At 33.5% G+C, this 20,622-nt stretch overlaps 1 protein-coding gene across 1 annotated transcript in view; it reads left to right on the forward strand.

Moving 5' to 3' along the window:
* LOC145259703 (putative arginine--tRNA ligase, mitochondrial) overlaps positions 1 to 20,622 on the forward strand; it is a 72,441-nt gene that overhangs the window by 13,889 nt on the left and 37,930 nt on the right. Inside the window, exons 3-9 of the mRNA XM_080117377.1 lie at positions 4,615 to 4,726; positions 6,569 to 6,649; positions 9,160 to 9,296; positions 11,931 to 12,070; positions 16,477 to 16,553; positions 19,071 to 19,182; positions 20,485 to 20,558. Coding sequence (XP_079973503.1) covers positions 4,615 to 4,726; positions 6,569 to 6,649; positions 9,160 to 9,296; positions 11,931 to 12,070; positions 16,477 to 16,553; positions 19,071 to 19,182; positions 20,485 to 20,558 — 733 coding nt within the window. The remainder of the gene's footprint in view (positions 1 to 4,614; positions 4,727 to 6,568; positions 6,650 to 9,159; positions 9,297 to 11,930; positions 12,071 to 16,476; positions 16,554 to 19,070; positions 19,183 to 20,484; positions 20,559 to 20,622) is intronic.

A 20,622-nucleotide genomic window follows, 5' to 3' on the forward strand; every position in this document is an offset into this window, starting at 1 on the left:
AAGAAGCTGCCATATTTTATGAAAATAAATTTAAAAAAAAAACTGGAAAAATCAGAAAATAAATTGATTATTTTTTGCTGAAACAGTTTCTTTTTGGCTTCCTCTTTCAAGCTTTGCATACAAAAAGTCCCTTTTGATTAATACTTATGTAAATTCGAGTTTAATTTTAAAACATTGTATAAAAAAGTCTTTGCTTTGAAGTTTGTTGTTTAGTTGACCGATTGAGCCATGTTAGTGATTTACTTCTTTTTCTGCACCCTTCCCTCATTCCTTCTAGATATACTAGACCAGGATTTCACAAACTTTTTCAGGCTGGCACACCCTTAGTTTCTAGAATAGACTGCTATCACCCCTTTGGCTTCTAGAATAGACTGCTAACGCCCCCTACTCCATGTAAGCTTGTTTTCAAAGTGTAAACAATATTACAAACAAAATATATATTTAAAAACGATGATATCGTACACAAGCCCGACTTTGTCGGTTTGTAAACATTTTATTTGATCTTGAAAATAATCCTTAATATTTTTTCAAATTGAAAATAATATTAACCCCAAAATTTGTTATTCAAAATTACTAATTAATCCAATTAACAATTTTTTTGTCTTAAAAATTACCCTTAATTTACACATGCAACAATTTTTTTGAAATTAAAAACAATATTAAATACAAAATTTTGTGTAATTTTATATATATATATATATATATATATATATATATATATATATATATATATATATATATAAAATAAATGTGCAAATGGAAATTCAATTAACTTTCTTGAAGTTATATTTTTGGATTTTACCGTCATTGGATTATTTATCTTTCACCAGACTATCTATTCATGTGTAATCACCTTTTTCTTCACCATATTCCCTCTGCTTCACTCTTTTGTTATCAAGTAAGATCTTTGACTTACTTGTTGTTTCATCAAATACTTTTGTATGCCCAATCCGATCCCGCATTTTGCTAATTCCTACCTTCTGATGAGAAGGAAAGTATTTATTCGAAACTCCGTGGATTAAGGACTATCCACTTATCTAGTGTTTCCTTTTCAGATTGAATATGTTTTTAACTCTTTTTCAAAGTGTTTTTTAACATGTTTTATTAACTGTTTGCTCTTATTATAAGCTCTATCTCCTATTTGGTTTTATCCGGCTTTTAAATCTGGTTGAGATTACTTTATAAATATTAATTCTTTAATATTTATAATATACTTTAGTTTTACCATCTTGGATCATTTTGGTAAATTTAATTGTAATTTTTTTAATTTTATTTTATTTTATATATATATATATATATATATATATATATATATATAATGTGTGTGTGTTGTGTGTGAAACCGATAATCATGAGAGGAAATTAACTGGGTACTATATATATATACACACACACACACATGCACTCAATTGTATCATTGCATTCTATCAAAATGTACACACACAGTATATATATTTTTTCATTTCCTCCTCCCAACCGCCCCTTTTTGTGTTACCCCCCCCCCACTCGATATAAAAGCACTGCCCCCGAGGGGTGGGTACCACCCACTTTGGCAGACATTGTACTAGACCAACAATTGACTGATTTCTGCTTTTGTATATGTTTTAAGGTTCTGAGATCTGAGATTGGAAATCGGGGCACTGAGGCATTTTTGAAAAGTTTATATTTTTCTTTGTTTGATTTTGGATTGTTTTTACTAAAACAGTTTCTTCTGCTTTCTGTTTAGTGATAATCTTGCAAAATTTTGCCAGTGTTATGTCAAGAAAAATCCCTTCTGATTAATCTATATATAACTTGTGTTAACTATATAGATTTTTCAAAATGAACAAATTTCTAATCTTTCAAGTTTGACATTCATTTTCATTTTTTTTTGTTTTTTTTTTTTTTGTTTTAGGACAAAATTTGGTTCTTGTCCAGAATTCCCCCTTATATTTAAAAAAATAAAAAATAAAAAAAAAACAAAACACATCATTCCAAAAATCACATAAATTGACCAAGTAGTTTTATTTTTAAGAAAGAAATTAAAATTTTATGATTAACAGAAGAGCAGATGTCTTGTCCACCATTTTGAAAACAATCTAAAAAAAAACAAAAAGAAGATAATTTAATAATTCAAACTTGTGAGATTTATGTTGCAAATGCCTACTAATTTCGATTAATTGCTTGAAATGATTTTCTTTATAAAAATAAAATTACTTTATTTCATTTATTTATATGATTTTTGGAACATGATATTTTCCATTTCATCATAGGTACTTACATCATACAGATTTAAAAAAAAATTTGTTGTTTTAATATAGGGACAATTCTGGATAAAGACCCACAGTTTTACTTAACCAACTCATGAAATATTAAACTGCATTCATGAGATGCACAGGTCAGGAGTTCACTGTGTTTGATTTTTTGGTGCTTATTCAAATTGGTACTTATGGCCACAATTAAAAGTACAGAAAATTTAGAAAATCATGTATGATGTATGTACTTGTTAGAGAACGAAGATGTCATGTTCCAAAAATCACGTAAATTGATCAAGTAGTTCTTTTGTTTTTTTTAACTACGAAAATCAAAATTTATGACTTTTAGCAGTTTTTACTACTAATCTGTATTGAACATAAAGCTGATTTTTAACCACAACACTTCAAATTGAGTTGTCTCTCTCTTATTTATATTATTAGATTTCATCATGGCTGATGAACCACTACAACTTGCTTAGTCATAAAATTTGATTTTGTTGAATAAAAAAAAACTACTTGATAAATAAAATAAAATAAAAATCAATTTGATTTTTAAAGTATACTAGCGGATCAGCCCGGCTTTACTCGGGCCCTATGTACTGTTCATAATTTTATGTGCATATGTATATATTAAAAAATGTATATATGGTATGTATAATAATGCCTTTCTATATAATAGACTTCCTTAACTACTATAGAGAAAAGTTAGTAGAGACTGCAGAGGTCAAGTTTTTTTTAAATTTGACCCGAATTTTGACCCCTTTAACATTTATTGTTTTGGGCTCAAATCAAAATAAAATGTTTGACCCATGTCCAAGTAACCTACATCTAAAATTTCAAAGTGTTAGACCTAACATTGGTGGAGGAGTTTGGTAGAGTTAGCAAAGGTCAACTATTTCAACCATGACCCCTTGACAGCCACATTTTCGCCCAAAAACTGATTAAAAAGCTTCCTGCATGTCTGAGTGCCCTTTATGTAAAATTTCAAATGTTTAAACCCAAAATTGGCTGAATAGTTTGCTAGAGACTGCAAATGTAAAATCTTTTGAATTTTGACCCCTTGACAGCCAAATTTTCGGCCAAAATCTGATTAAAAAGCTTGCCCTATGTCTCAATACATTTTATGTAAAATTTCAAATATTTAGACCAAAAATTGGTTGAGTAATTTGGTAGAGATCGCAGAGGTCAATTTTTTTTTAACTTTGACCCCAATTTTGACTCTTTATCATTTTTTGTTTTGAGCTCAAATCAAATTATAAAGTTAGATGCATGTCCAAAGAACCTATATCTAAAATTTCAAGTGTTTAGACCCAAAATTGACGGAGGAGTTTGGGCGATTTTGCAGAGATGGCCAGCACTACAGGCCGACCCGGTACTTTTAAGAGAGGGGGAGACGCCAAATATCTATTCCGGTGAAAACGTGAATTCGATTTTTAAAAATGGACAATTACATATATTTAAGTATTTATTTAATGAATTATTTAACAGGAAAACGAACAAATTATATTTATAACTTTATTTAACAGAAAAACGAACAAAATAAAAACGAAATGTGAAACGTAAACAATGTTTAAAATCTATACTGCTGTCGGATACATCTAATTAGGCAGGGAAAATAATATTATAATAAAATAATTAAAAATTAAAAAAAACGTAAAACTTTAAAAAAAGAAGTAAAACTTAAAACAAAACGTAAAAGTTAAAAAACCAAACGTAAAACCTTAAAAATCAAACATAACAGAACAAAACGTAAAAGTTTATCGTAAAAAAAAATTAAATACAAAAAAACTTTATCTTGGACAATGAAAATAACACAAGTCACTCGGAAAGCGTATAAAAATCGAATTTACGTTTTCACCAGTGTAGATATTTGGCATGTCCCCCTCTCTTAAAAGTACTAGGTCGGCCTGTAGTGCTGGCTGTCTCTGCAAAATCGCCGGAGTTTGATAGAGTTCTCAAAGGTTGAACTTTGACCCCTTAACAGCCAAATTTCTGGCCGAAAACCCATTAAAAGGATTTTCCCAAATCTCGAGTCTGTAGACTGAAAATTGATAGTTATTGTGTAGGGAAATGTACACAGACAAACAGACACACACAGACACACACACACACACACACACACACACATTTTCACTTTTATAGATATATAGATATGTCATATAAACTTTGGGTGTTTATTCAAATTGGCACTTATGGCGGCAATTAAAAATAAAGAAAATACAGAAAAGTCTGTATGATGTACATACTTGTTATATATAGAGATAGGTAGATATAGATATATAATGTTTTGAAATAGGCAAAACAAAGAATTATTTTAGTTAAAATGTTTTTCTTTAAACAAATTCAAAACATTCTTTTTTTTTTTTTTTTTTTTTTTTCAGTTTGTGGGATGATCAATTCCAAATTAATTTCAAGGATTTAAATTTGCTTTTCAATGAAAATATTTTTGCAAATGTAACTTTAAAAGAAAAAATTCTTTCTTCAGATTCACAGGTATGTGTTTATTTATTTGATACGTAAATGGAATTCATATTTCTTTTTTTAATGCATCACCATTTATCGAGGTCAAAAGCCAGTTGAGAATAAGGGTTAATAAGATGGATGGATTGTCGGTTGAATGATGAAGAATATGATGAGAGGATTGAAAATGATGATCGGCATTAATAAAATTTGATTATTTATGCGGCCACTTAATAAAGCCATACTGTGGTCATATATTTTTCTTTTCTCTATTCCCGATTCTGATACCACTACCAATTCTGATTCTGATTCTAAATTCACCTAAAACAAATAGAATTTAATTTTTTGTTGGTGTGTGTGGGGTAGGGGGTAGCAGTGAATCCTGATCTACTTTGAAATGTAAATAAATTTTTCTTTTAAATTTGAAAAAAATCTTAATGTTTTTCCTTTTATGTATTGTATCCAAACTTTTGATAAACTCATCACAACATTTTCATTTGTATTTTTCACTTGGGTCACCAACTGGAAATTCAGTTTTAAACAAAAATAAATAAATGAGAGAATAAAAAAATAGTTTAGGCTAAAATTTTCTCGATACCGATTCCGATACCCCAAAATCTTCTGATTTTTCCGATTTCTGATTCAGATTCAGATTCATATTAATCATCTCAACAATAATTATAATCTATCAGAGTTATGTCCCCTGTGTATGAACTCTTCACCATCTACTTTATACTCCTTATATATGAACTAATAATAATAATTATATGAACTTTGCCAATATTACAAACTTCTAATGATACAAACTCAGCCAGTCTGGAGAACGAACTGAATACTATCTGTGAATTCAGAAATCTTCACAGAATTTCAAATTGAACCCTTTATTTAATCCACAAGGCTAGCATGCTCTCATTTCATCAGTCATGACTGGGTAGAAGTTCTAAGAAATTTACAATTGTATTTTGAGTGTTGCCTGCACTGAGGTTTGAACCTTCAACCTTCAGAAGAGTTCAACTTTACAACTGAATTTTACATGCACTTTATCCATTACACCATGGGTTCTTGCGGATTACTTAGGACTTCTAACCAGTCACGGCTGCCAGCATGAGAGCATGCTACCTCGTGGATTAAATAAAAATTTCCGTTCGATATTCCGTGCAGATTCTCAAATTCGGCAGAAAGATTTCCATAGTTGACAAAATACACATGAAGAAGGCTGGAGGGTACAGCAACCAAAACATTGTGAGAATAACACTCAAGATGTAAACAGTAATCCGCAGAATCCAAATAATATGTTTTGATTTTCATAATAGACACTGTTTCAGTTATACGGAGATTACTAACCTTAGAGTCAGTTTTGTAAGATTCTGTTTTTTTTTTTAAGAATTGACCATTAAATGGAGTATGGAAACTGTCTAAAGTAATAATGTGCTGAGAAAGGGAGGCTTAATTAGTGTATCTGTTATTGTTAAAAAAATTTGCTATGTGATGAAATCCTTAATTTTTGATCTTGTGAAGCCGATATAAATGTATTTTATTATTATTACGGATGTAAGCGTGACACAGAAAATAACACACACGCTATCGTATTAATATATAGATAATATGGAATGTTCCTTGTAATGTTATCCAAGTTGCCATAATCGTATTCACTCTTTCTTGTTTTTTTAAATAGACGCTAATTTCAGCTAAGATGTACTAGTTTATATCTACTAGTAACCGTACCCACTTTGATATTTAACATTTACCCCAAGCCTATCCAAGGCATTTTAGTGTTGCATCATAACCTGTAGATTTGAATGAAGAAATTTTTTTTTTCTGATTATTTATTACAAACATTTGCTTCTGTCAAATAATTTTTGTCTTTCGTTTCAGAGTCCATCTTGTAATGAAGTAAGAATTGGGTCAAATGATAAATTTTTGCAGTTTGGGTTTGATCCTAAAATTATTGCTGAGGTAAGATGACTTGTTGGCTTTTGTTCACACAAAAAAATTGTTACTTATACAGAATTCACCCTATTATTATTCTTTTATAAAAAAAAATTCACCCTATTATTATTCTATTATAAAAAAAAATTCACCCTATTATTATTCTATTATAAAAAAAAATTCACCCTATTATTATTCTATTATAAAAAAAAAAACAAAGACAAAAAAATTGTTACTTATACAGAATTCACCCTATTATTATTCTATTATAAAAAAAAATTCACCCTATTATTATTCTATTATAAAAAAAAATTCACCCTATTATTATTCTATTATAAAAGAAAAAACAAAGACAAAAAAAATTTGTTACTTATACAGAATTCACCCTATTATTATTCTATTATAAAAAAAAAAACAAAGACAAAAAAATTCACTAAAAGTGTGTGTACCCGTGACAGAAAGAAAATAGCGTACACCAAAATTGATGTAAAGTGATCAAGTTGATTTATTTTATCATATTTATTTTTAAATATGAAAATCAAATTTTTCTGGCCAAACGAACAGCGACGATATCACAACGTCATCTTGAAAACAAGGGAAAGAACTCTAAATAATTAAAACTTGTGATACTTTAGAAAAGCAATTTTAGCAAGGGGAACATCGGAAAAACTCAAATTCACAAACAATGATTTTCTTTATAAAAATAAAACTACTTGCGATTTTTGGTCTACAATATTTTTTTTTCATCACAGGTATACACGTCATACAGATTTTTCTTTTTTTCTGTTTTGTAATACAGGAGGAAATCTGGACACCCAAATTATTTTATAAAGATTGTAAAAACTAGCTTTACTGAAAAATGTTAGAAAAAAAGTTTTGTTAAAATGAATTTTGATGCCATTTAGCACACTATCGATTGGAGATGAAACCGTAAAAATGAAATAAAATTACTAAATTCTTATTTTTCTGAATTTTTGCAACGATGATCGATAATCTGTATTCTATTCTTTATTGTTATTCCCACCATTCATCCGATGTAACCTCTGACCTTCTTGAGGCGTAGTATTTCATCTGTCTGTCGAACTCAGGAATCTGCACAGCATTTTGAACAGAACCCTTTATTTAGTTCACAGGAGTAGCATGCTCTCGTTACGTCTGCCATGATCATAAAAGATTTCCAAGTTCAACAGAAAGTATTACTCGAATTCTTTGGACTACTCTTCTCATCTTGAATGACATTTTCACAACATTTTGGTCGATGAAACCTCAGACCTTCTTCAAACTCGGAAATCTGCATGGAAACCTTTTATTTAATTCATGGGTGTTGCTTGCTCTCATTACGTCAACCATGACTAGATAGAGGTCCTAAGTAATTCGCAATTGTATTTTTTAGTCGCCCACACTAAGAATTGAACCTTCAACCTTTGGGAAAATATCACTTTTATAATTGATTTTTCCAAGTGCTCTAACCACTGTGCAATGGGTTCTTGCGGACAGTTCTAGTACGAATTTTAGGAGCCTTTTATCACCGCAAGCAGAAAGGCCTAGCTTATAAAATCGGTGCTAGTGCAGAGAGTGATCCGCGCTATTTTTTAAATCATATTTCCAAGTTTAATTAAAGTTTTATGATATGTTTTTTTATTCAATTGTAAGATTGAAGTATAGAATAGGTACAAAACACCCTCCCTTCCCCATGTTAAGAATGGCTTTTTAAATAATAACATTATTATTTACGTCCAGATCACTCTCTCCACTAGTACCATAAAATTAAGATTCTTTTATAAGACAGGGGTGCGTTCGAAATGAATTTTTTGTTTTTTTTTTAGAGCACAATTGAACCATAATACTTGATTTTTGTATGTTTAACTTTAATTCAAATGATTATGTGAAAATAATTTCATAAAATCAACAATTAGTTCTTTGGTAAGACAAGGGCGCAGTTGAAATGAATGTTTCTGTGTAGAACATAATTGAACCATGATACTTGACTTTTGCATTTTAAACTTTAAGTGAAGTTATTATTTATAGATAATTTTATAAAATTAACAGTAGATTCTCTATGGTTAAATGTAGACTACAATGTATTGTGGACTAAGCCACTGCGGGGAGGCATGTGAAGCTTCCTCCCAGTATACTGCGGCGCGAGGTGGGGGATTCCCTTACTGGAGCAAGCAATTAACCAATTTGATTAAAATGTGGTTGATTTCACCGATTTTGATGACAATAAAAGTATGGGCGGATGGAACATTTGTTGATCCTCATTCAATCCTGGATAACGTTGGGTCTTCCTGCTAGTTTGTAATCAGTGCCTAAACCATAAATGTGGATTCCATCAACAAAGCTTCTTTCCTAGAACTGTGGAATCCTGTTCCGCTGGTCTGCTTTCCAGCTGACTACAATATTGTCATTTTCAAATCCAACATAAATAAGTTCTTATTGAACTGTTCTCGTAAATTACCGATTCGGATTCTTTTCAAATTAAAAAAAAAAAAATTACGAAAAGGATGAATATGATGATCTTTGATTTTTATTTTTAGAATGTCCTTTCGGCAGTGAGAAATGAAGGATCCAAGTTTGGTTATTCTAGCCATCTGCATCAAGTTGCTATCGGTGACGATGGAGGCATCCGTTTGATCGAGCCACCAAATGATAAGACAGTCGTTGTAGAATACAGGTCAGTTGGTGCAATGAATATCTCTTTTAAAGAGTATATAGTGTTTGTTTACATTAATGATTATTCAAACCAATGCGTTTCAGGTGATAACATTATTGTAACATAGCCGTTACGCTCAAACCATGTTTGTTACAGTTCAAGCCTCTCTTGGACTTCTACGCCATCTGGTACCATTGAAAAGGAACAACCAAACTGTTAAACTACAAAGATGGCGGCAGTAAATCAAATCGGCAAAAAATCAACGCAGTCACAATCTCGAGTGTTGAGTGATTCTTTAGAATAAAGATGGCGGCATTAGATCGGCAAAGAATCAATGCAGTCACGATCAGCATTGGTTCAGTCATTCAAGATGGAGGTTGACAGCGAACTGACTTGAATCCAAAATTTTATATTTTTATAATGAGGTCGGAGGCTTTTCAATTCTTGATTGTCCTAACGTATAGTTATAAATAAGATCGTCCATAGCATTGGGGTCATACCCTCATTTTGAATCAAAAACATTTTAACACAAACAAAAATAAATAAATCTGACTCGGCTTTTTTTCTGTTTTAGCAAAAGGCATTTATTACTGGTACTTTCCAAACAATGTCTGCTTCTTGTTTGTTTTATCGCTCATTTTGTCTGCCATGAGATTAACAAACCCCCAGCGTCTCAACACCAGCTTAAAAGTCTCTCATCGCCACTGCAGGCCCACACGTCCATCTGACCTGGAGCATTTTATTTTCTTCTCTCCGACCACACGTTGGTCACAGTAACTACCCTCAAGTTTACATGTCCATCTTTTGCGTTCCAGACTTTTCTTCTCTCCGACCAATGGAGCATTTTTTTTCTTTTTTTTGCTGATGCAAGTCCACGCACACTTCCTAATTTGCATATGTGCTCAAACATTGCTGCTGCTAATACCTTCACAAGCCAGGTATCCTATGACTCCTGCTGATATTATCCCACGTACTTATACGTGCTCTGTTACATTATTACATACTTATGCGTCACGGCAAAGTTAGTATAAATTCCAAAAAATTAAGTAAAGTGACCCGGTAGAAAAATAAGTAAAAATAGAAATTATTCAATTATCGAGTTTTGTCATATATTTTTATATGGAAGAGCTGTGCGACTAATTCAGTATGACAAACAAGGGAGATAACCCTTAACTTAAATTAAGGGTCCGCCATTTTTAAACTGAACATAGTTGTGGATAAGCACATCTACTTGATCATGTTTTGTAATTTTTGGAATATATATTAATTTCATTATGACACGTAATTTAAGTTAATGGTTATCTTCCCTTTTTGTCATATTGAATTGGTCGCACAACTCTTCCTTATCAAAACATACGATAAAACTCGATAATTTGATAAATTCTATTTTTACTTGTAACTATTTTTCTACTGGACCGTTTTTCATAATTTTTGGAATTTATACTAATTTTGACATGACACATGAGTATGTAATAATGTTTTCACCTGAAATGCGTGGGTTTGAAAGATCACTAATGTATATAGAAATATATTAAAGTATGAACATATCTAACTTTGTACTATTTGAATTATTCAGATTTCTTATCTTAGATTTAATTCTTAGAACATTTCCACGAACGTAACGTTTAAGCGCATCAAACTCTGAAATATTAATATGACACTTAGAGATCTGTACAGAGTTTGAACAGTATCCTTTATTTAATCCTACGGAGTGAGAATATAAATGGGTGGTAACATTCAATGCTGCCAAAACCAAGATTCTTTCTTTTAATCATTACAAGAAGCCTTCTCAACCACTGATAGCCATAGCTAATAATACATTACGTGAAAGTACTTCGTTCAAACTCCTTGGCTTAATGTTCACAGGGAACATGAGTTGGGACAGATATATTGAGAGCATTGCTAAAGCTGCTGCAAAGAAAGTGGGCTCTCTCTACCGTGCTAGAAAATCATTTACGCCTGAAAGTATCCTTTACTTCTACAAGGCCACCATCACCCATGTATGGAGTATTGTTGTCACATTTGGGCTGGTACCTTTGCTACTAGTCTCAAAACAGTCGCCAACCTAATTGGTCCCGTATTGTCAGCTAAGCTTCAACCTTTATCCCATCGATGAAATGTTGCATCCCTTTCCCTGTTTTACAAGTATTTTAATGGTAGGTGCTCCGACAAACTCCAGTCCCTTGTACCCCTTTGACGTAAATACCTCCGACAAACCCAACGAGCAGCAAAATCCCACCCCTACACAGTAGAGATCCCCTGATGGCAAAAAACCTTCTATTCTAATAGTTTCTTCCCTAGAACTGCTAGACTTTGGAATTCCCTTCCCTGACTGTATTGACATGCAGAAGTTAAAATATAATGTAAACAGACATCTTGCTGCTCAACTCCCTGCATAATATCCCTGCAAATTATGTCCTAGATAGTAGTCCCTTACATTAAAGTGGCACCGTGCCTTGTTTGGGATAAAAATCTAAGAAAAAAAAGACTGCTTTCATTCTGTCAGCCATGACCAAGTAGAAGTCTTAATTAGTTCTTAACGTGAAACGTGAAAACAGCAACGAAGATGAGAATAGTAGCCTGAACATATTCAAATAATCCAAATTATCGTCATCTTAAAAACTCTGACAGTTTTTTTATTTTTTTTATTCACAGTTCCCCAAATATTGCAAAACCTTTCCACGCAGGACACCTTCGCTCGACCATAATTGGCAACTTTGTATCTAATTTGTATGAAGGACTCGGGTACAAGGTCATACGGATTAACTACCTTGGAGATTGGGGAACTCAATTTGGTAAGTCCAGGTTCTCATAGCGTTTAAAGAAATTAAAAAATTTCATATTCGTATTTGCTATGATTCAGTAAGATGACAGATTGGATGTATTTCTATTTTATAGATCTCACCTGTCTGTTTAAATGTATGTATGTATGTATGTTTGCCTAAAACTTTAAACAGAGACGACAGGTTTTCATGAGATCGGTCTCATTTTGAAGCTCGACCCTTTGGACAACAAATATTGAAAAATTGGCTAAAAATATTTATTCCTTCACTGTCAACTGGGCACTTTTCTACAAGGACGGGGGTCGCTTTTTTACTGATATTTTCCAAAGTCATCTCCTCTTTTCGATTGACTAGCCTTAATTTAAACCTTTGCCACTTCCAGTTTGGTGATGGACGTAACAGCAAAGATGTCACTTTTTTTTTCTCACCTTTTTTTCCTCCTTCGTGGTACGAGTTCAAGCCTGCCTGCCTACTACCAGTTTTTTTTTTTTGCTCAACACACGCCTCCAAACACCTGGACAGACAACACCGGGTACTCAGACTAGTTGTAAAATAAAAAGGAATTTCTGCTCAGGGGTTGGGTTAGGAATCAATATGACACATTTGTAATGTTGTCCAGGAACCAACACGTAGATTTCAGTTGCAATGCAGACAAAGAATAGAAAAGAACTTCAGCTCACTTTTTCTTTGTAACAACATTTATTTCATTATTGTTACGGCTGTGATGTCACCTGTGTAAACTCATGTGTTCTTTCAAATGTTAGCTACATCGCTAATGTGATCTCGAACGTGCTCCACATCTCTAACGTGATCTCAAACATTATTCATGTCTCTCCCGTGATCGTCCTCTTTCTACTTTTGAGTCTTTTTCTTTACCAGTGACGTCATTCTGTATGCATTTGCATATAGCCGTCTGCACATATTCAAGGAAGTGACGTGACAAAACAGGAAGTCATGATTAAGATGCGACGAAAGAGTCAGCTGTACATTCTCTTGGTTTTTATCTGTAGGACAGCACAGACATGTTTTTGGAGACCTCCTCCCTCACAAGGAACTGAGAGGAATACTAAGAATATTACTTGTCCCGAATTCCGTTTGTATTAAAAAACAAAATTAAAGAAAACTTTGTATGCTGTATATACTCTTGACTAAACGAAAATATCATATTCCAAACATCATGTAAATTAATCAAGTAGTTTTATTTTTAAACTAAGTGGGGACGTCTGCTTTTGCCTGGTCGTGAAATATGCTTAAATATATTTTAATTTTATTCAGATTTCATATGTATTATTACAGAGCCAATTCTCTATTGAATATATATATATATATATATATATATTGAATAAATGACAAAAGGCTATATTCCAAAGTTCATGATGTTGATCATCTTATAATTTATTCCTTTAGTTCAGTTGACATTTACAATTCTTGACGGTATCTGTTTCGTAGTGCAAAATCAATCACTTAATTATTATATCAATCAGTGAATCTTTTGAAATTAGTAATATATATATATATATACTAGTATTTCAGCCCGGCGTTGTTTGGAAGTGTCTGTTGAGCAAAAAAAAAAGTGGTAGTAGGAAGGCAGGCTCAAACCCGTACCACAAAAGAGGAAAAGAATGGAAAAAAACGTGACGTCTTTGCTATTACGACCACCGTCAAACCGGAAGTGACATAGGTTTAAATTAAGACTAGACAATCGAAAAGAGGGGACGACTTTTGAAAATATTGGCAAAAAACAACCCCTCCCTGTAGAAAAGTGCCCTGTTGAGGGTGAAGAAATGAATGTTTTTAGCCAATTTTTCGGTATTTGTCATCTGACGGGTCGAACTTCAAAACAATACTAATCTTGTGAAAATCCGTCGCCTCTGTTGAAAGTTTTAGGCAGAAATGCAAACATACATACATACATTTATATATTGGTACCTCAAATTTTCGACCAAACCAATTAAAAAGGTTGCCCTATCTTCGAATACCTTTATGTAAAATTTCAAATGCTTAGACCAGAAATTGTCTGAGTAATTTGGTAGAGATCGAAGCGGTCAATTTTTTTAAACTTTGACCCCTATTGTGACCCCTTAACATTTATTGTTTTGAGTTCAAATCAAGTTATTAAGTTAGATCCATGTCCAAGGAACCTATATCTAAAATTTCAATTGTTTAGACCCAAAATTGTCGGAGGAGTTTGGTAGAGTTCTCAAAGGTCAAATTGTTAAACTTTGACCCCTTAACAGCCAAATTTCTGGCTGAAAACCGATTACAAAGATTTTCACAAATCTCACTACCCTGTATATCAAATTTCAAGTCTGTAGACTGAAAATTGACAGAATTATTGCATAGGGAAATGTACACAGACACACACACAGACACTTTTACTTTTATATATACAATGTTATTTGTCATTGTTCAAGTCCTGTTTTGTTTATGATGTTTTATCTTTTGTCTCTGTCTTGTTACTATCTTTCATTCAACCCTGAAAACAATTCTGTTGCACTCAGAGTGATCCTTGCCAAAATTGACACTAGCTAATGTAAGCACTACTAACGTAAAATCCCTAATATGTAACGTAAATACTGACTTGTGTCTTTCTTACTGGTCCACAACAAAACAAAACTTTGCCATGTCCAATTTAAAAATTTTTTTTAATTACATTTTCACCCCAAACAAGGCACATTGCCACTTTATTGTTGGGGGCTAATATCAGGGACATAGGCATCATGGGTACTGTGTAGGGAGTTGGGCAGCAAGATGTCAGTTTACGTTGCACTTGAACTTCTGCATGTCAGTACAGTTGGGGAAGCAGGGACCCGGCAGGGAATTCCAAAGTCTAGCTGTCCTGGGGAAGAAACTACTGGAGTAGGAGGCTCTCTTACATCTAGGAATCTCTACTGTGAAGGGGTGGGATTTAGCTGCTTGTCGGGTTTGTTGGGGGTATTTACGTCGAGGGGGCACAAGTGCTTGCAGTTCATCAGAGCATTCACCGTTAAAGTACTTGTAGAAAAGGCAGAGGGATGCAACATTTCGTCGATGGGGCAGGGGCTGAAATTTAGATGACAGTTCAGGACCTATCAGATTGGCGACTCTGTTTTGAACCTTGTCTAGGAGTGAGAGACTAGTGGTAGATGCACCAGCCCAAATATGACAACAATACTCCATACATGGGCGAATGGTGGCCTTATAGAGGTACAGGATACTTTCGGGCGTTAGTATCTTTCTAGTATGGTAGAGAGAACCTACCTTCTTTGCAGCGGTCCTGGCGATACTCTCAATGTAATTGTTCTAACTCGTGTTTCCTTAAAGTGTTAGGCCGAGTAGTTTAAAGGATGTACTTTTCATTGGCCATTGCTATTGGTGGTAGAGAAGGTTTCTTGTAATTATTGAAGGAAACGAGTTTAGTCTTTGCAGCATTGAATGTGACCATCCATTTATGTCCCCATTTCACTAGAGATCGGAGGTCATCCTCTAGTGCTTCTGACATTTCTTTTGATATGTGTTCATTTGTTTTCCTGTCATGTCTGTTATAGAGTGTAGTGTCATCAGCATATATACCCATCTCAGAGGCAATTTTGTCAGGGAGGTCATTTATGAATATTAGGAATAACAGAGGTCTTAGGATAGACCCCTGAGGCACTCCCGCATTTATATCATATTGTTTAAATGTACAACTGTCAAGTACAACCTGGGTTTTTCTCTTATCTAAGAAGGATTTAATTATGTTAAGTATTCTTCCAGTGGTACCGTATGATCTAATTTTCCTGAGAAGACCTTGATGCCATACTCTGTCAAAAGCCTTAGATATATCTAGAGCTACTGCTCTACCCTCCCCCGCTTTGTCCAGTGACTGGTATATACATTCTGAGATTACAGTTAGGATGTCTTCTGTGGAATGGGGCTTGTCTAAATCCATATTGTTGATCAGTCAGAAGTTTAGCATCTGTAAGGTGATGGACTAGAGCTTGGTTAATTATTGTCTCAAATATTTTGGCGAAAAGTGGGAGGAGGCTAATGGGGCGATAATTTACTGGGTCAGTTCTTTCACCAGAATTCTTGAAAACTGGTTCTACAGAAGCAGTTTTCCAGCAGGCAGGAAAGCAAGATTCATTAAGGCATTTGTTGTAAAGTTTGGAGAGAACTAGAGCTACTTCGGCAGAGCACTTTTTTAATAGCACAGCCGGGATGAGATCAGGTCCACATGCTTTCGCAGTGTCAAGATTTCTTATGATAGCATGCACCTGAAAAGGGGTGATTTTCAGATCATCTAGTGTGACGTCTGTCCGCAAAGGAAAGTCAGGGAAGGGGTGGTTGGCAGAGTCCAGTGTGAAGTTGGAGGCTGGATATCACAAAAGAGCAACTCTTAACCTTTTTTGAATTCAACAAGTGTTCCTCCAGTTATTTTGTTTTTATTTTTGTTTTAGGTTTGTTGGCGGCTGGGTTCCGTAAATATGGGTGCGAAGAAAAACTGCAAGAAGATGCCCTGCAGCACCTTTTCCAAGTGAGTTCGAAATCTTCCCTCGCACAATTCCTCTCAGGTCTCGCGTGTCAGCCACAAATTAATAAGATCTTAACATGGTAGACCATTTGGAATTAAAATATCAAACGTGGTTGCCCAAAATAAAGATCATAATGGTGGCCGTTTGATCAACAGTAATAATCTTTATGTCAAAACTTGGGAATCTGCATGGAATTTTGAATGGACCTCTTTATTTTTCACAGAATTAGCTTACTCTTGTTCCATCAGCCATGATTAGGTAGAATTCTTGAGTAATTCGCTTGTTGCTACCAGATCAGGCTGTCTGAAGATTCCGGCTTCCTGACCTATAATGCACCAAACATTGATGCTATTGTTTTTTTGTTTTTTTTCTTTTAAAAAACTCAATCATATTCTGCACAGTAAAAAAACAAAAACAATTATCTTCTACAAAACAACCAAACCAAACACCATAAATAAATATTCAAAAATGTAAAAAATTTGAAGCATAAAAACTTTTACTAAAAAGGGTTGATATGCTATTAAACGAAACAACCAAATATTAATTCATATTTTATTCTTAGTATTGCAACACCTTTTTCTAAATTAATTGGAATTCTTCTCTATACAATTTTGCCTGGTATCCATTTCCATCGCAAATCAATAAGATCAACCTTAATGTGATATACTATTTGGTTGGTTGGTTGTTTTTGTTTTACGGCATATCAACCCTTTTCAGGTTATTTAATGCCGAATCCGGTGATTTTGAAGAAAATTTTTTAATAGAATATATTTGCTTTTTGCAAGTCAGTTTCTATTTAACCCATAGTTGGGACCTTAACAGGTACTACCACTCTGAGTCAGAGTGGACCTGGGAGCAATGGCAATTAAAGGGTGGCTCCACACTCCCCAGAGCCCGCAAGCTGGGGCTTCACCATCGGATATAGTTTAAGGTCATATCCAGGACCGATATACTATTTGGATTTAAAATCTTGTACACTATTTCTAAGAATTTTTGACCAAAAGTAATCAATTTTCTTGCATTAAATTTGCTTTAAGTTGCCTCTGCACTCACCTTCTTCTCTCAATCTGACTCCAGCAACTTCTGTCTGTCTGGAGACCCCAAAAGATTGCTCCAGTGAAAGAGATTTATGAACAATCGATAACGGAAACTGGAACATATCTTGCGGTGAAGGAACAATTATTAAATAAATTGTAAGAGAAATGTGGGAATCAATGGATCACTCCAGAAAGAGACTATGTGGATGAATAAAGTCGAATTTTTTGTCTAAAAGTTATTTTATTAGTTAGGCCCGGAACTTTTTGAGTGATGTGATGGAACATGTTCTTTTTGATTCATCAAACATTAAATTCAGAATTTTAATGTTGTTAACACCGTACAAAAATAGTAGCCTTAGTTTTTTTTTCTTTTTTTTTTCTTGAACCACATTTAGTCTGCTAAAAATAAAATGGTATTTCCATCTAGTTGCTTTCTGTCACCATGGTCAAGGATTACCGGTTCCGTTTGAGATGGGAACCGAGTTTTATTCATGCATCCTCTGATCATGACGTTGTTTCTCGGTTCTTTTCCAGGATTCTCTCTGTATTAATATATGTGTAATACATGCTTGTGATGAAACGAAAATATCATCTTCCAATTAGAACTGCACGCCTGTGGAACTCTGTTCCATCTGCCTGCTTCCCACCTGACTACAACCTGGATGTCTTCAAGTCCAACGTAAACAAATTCCTGATGAACCGCCCCCTTAAGTAGACATTTGTATTAAACCCCCACACTAACGTACTGTACATACAATAACCCTTATCCCTGAGTGGCTTCCGGGCCTTGATAAGTGGTGATCACCTTGTAAAAAAAAGAATAAAAATAATCACGTAAACTGATGAAGGAGTTTTATTTTTAAATAAGAAAATCACATTTTATGAGTATCCAAAGAATGTCTGTGTTGTACACCATTTTGAAAGCAATCTAAAAATAAAAACAAAGGGAGATAAATCAACATAACCAAAACTTTATGTTGTAATGCCCATGAATTCTTACTAAATGGTTTAAAATTCTTGTAATGTGTTTGTTCTTCTTCTTCAATTGTGTTGTAACATTTTAACACTCGAACCCAACGTGTTGTATCTGAGACAGTCGCAAAGGAAAACAAAAAAGAACGAAATTTCTCTCAGCTTTTTCAGTTGAAATAAAACGTATTTATTCATGGTTTTTCCAAAATAACGCATTGCCTCTCATTTTAAAAGTCTCTTAGTTTGTGTTGTCTGCCATGTAGCTAAAAGTCTCTTGCAGTCACGGAGCAAATGTTTATCATCCCCGGCACGCAATTTCTTCTCCGGTCCTCGTCATATGGTGCATTTTTTGTTTCTTTTCTTCTTTCCCTTTTCTTCCTCCTCTTGCGCACTAGCTCGGTCATTTGCATATGTGTTATGCAGCTGCTGCTACCAGCACTTGCAGCTCCGGTACATTCTGAACAGGAACCTGTTTTTCGCTAATTCTTTTTTTTCTTTTTTCATCTTCAGGTTTATGTAAAGGTAAACAAAGAAACTGCTGATGAAGTTGCCGCCAACCAAACGGCAAATGCGAACAGCATGTATCAGCAGGGACAGCGAACATTCCGAAAGATGGAACATGGTATCGTCTTTAAAAAATTTATTTTTTCTTTTCTTTTAATTTCTTACAGCATATTAATTTTTCTAGCTGAAAAGATAGATTTACTCAAATTGGATCCAATGTCATCAGGGCTCTCACGCTTGGATGCATATACACAGAGGTGACAGATCGATTTTTTTAAAAATATGTCCTTTTAAGCAAAAACAATATTATTTACTGAGTTGTAATGTCGAAAATAGTAATATATCCAAATATTATGAAAATTCATCGAGTAGAACAACTACTATTGTGTTTGTAGTGAAAAAAAGTCTTTCTATATCGGCTAAACATGTTGGACGCCATAATAATGTAATCTAAAATATGCTTTACGAGTTATTTCCCCTGTTTCTGCAATCTTCATGATCTACTCTAAAACATCAATGAACAATGCAATTTTCTGCAAAAATTAATTAACTTTAAATAAGTTTCTACTCGTTTTACTGGTACCACTCCTGTCTTTGTAGCTCTTCAACATTTTGAGTTAAAAAAAAATGGGAGGCTTTACTTTTGGAACGACCCTCATATTTACTTATTAATCTTGTAACTTAATTGAAATGAGTGATGCACATCGATAGAGACATTGAGGTAAGGTTTTGCCTAGATTACAAAATTTTTCTACATTATTGGTGGTGTCTCATTCACACAACTTCCACAGAGAGACTGATTTGAAATTCTTAGTTTCTCCCAGACGTGATGGGATTCATCATATCACTGTTTTGTCTACGGCGTTTGACTTGCTTACCCCTGCCTCAACTGTACGTCACTCATTTCTGGTAACAATTCTGTTTTACAGATCTGGCTTATTAACATGCACTCATTGTGACCCTTGTCAAAATTCACACTAGCTAACTTAATTGCTATTAATGTAGTGTCTCTAATATGTAACAGTATATTCCCAAAAAATGATAGCATAATTTATCTAAAACACATTAGAATCAAATTTCTACTGGACCATGTATGGTTTTAATGCGTGGAAACGAATTTTAAGATACTTTAAACCATTAAAGTACAGAATAGTTAACACTAGAGAGCTTGTAAATCAAGCAAAATGGTGGAATCTGCATAGTTCTAATTTGTGGGAACAATTTGTAAATATTTATTTAATGCATAAAAATTTCTACAAATTGTTTTTACATGTTAAAACTGTGTGAATTCAGAAGAGAATTTAGTTCTAGTGTGTTTTATATAAATTATGTGTTTTTAAAAAAATTTTTTTTTACGATTTATTGAGTGTTAACTATTTTATACTTTTACTGATTTTTGTTTTCTTTTTAATTATTTTAGGTGACAAAGATTATCTTGAACTTTGGCAGAAATTCCGGCATTTGAGTATCGAGGAATATAAGAAAATGTACAAGGTAAGTATTAGTGTTGGGACGATTAATCAGAATCAGAAATCGGAAAAATCAGAGCTTTTTGGGG

This window comes from Euprymna scolopes, chromosome 35 (genome assembly GCF_053919585.1).
Source record: "Euprymna scolopes isolate OS-2025 chromosome 35, ASM5391958v1, whole genome shotgun sequence".
In the NCBI taxonomy this organism is placed as follows: Eukaryota; Metazoa; Mollusca; class Cephalopoda; order Sepiida; family Sepiolidae; genus Euprymna; species Euprymna scolopes.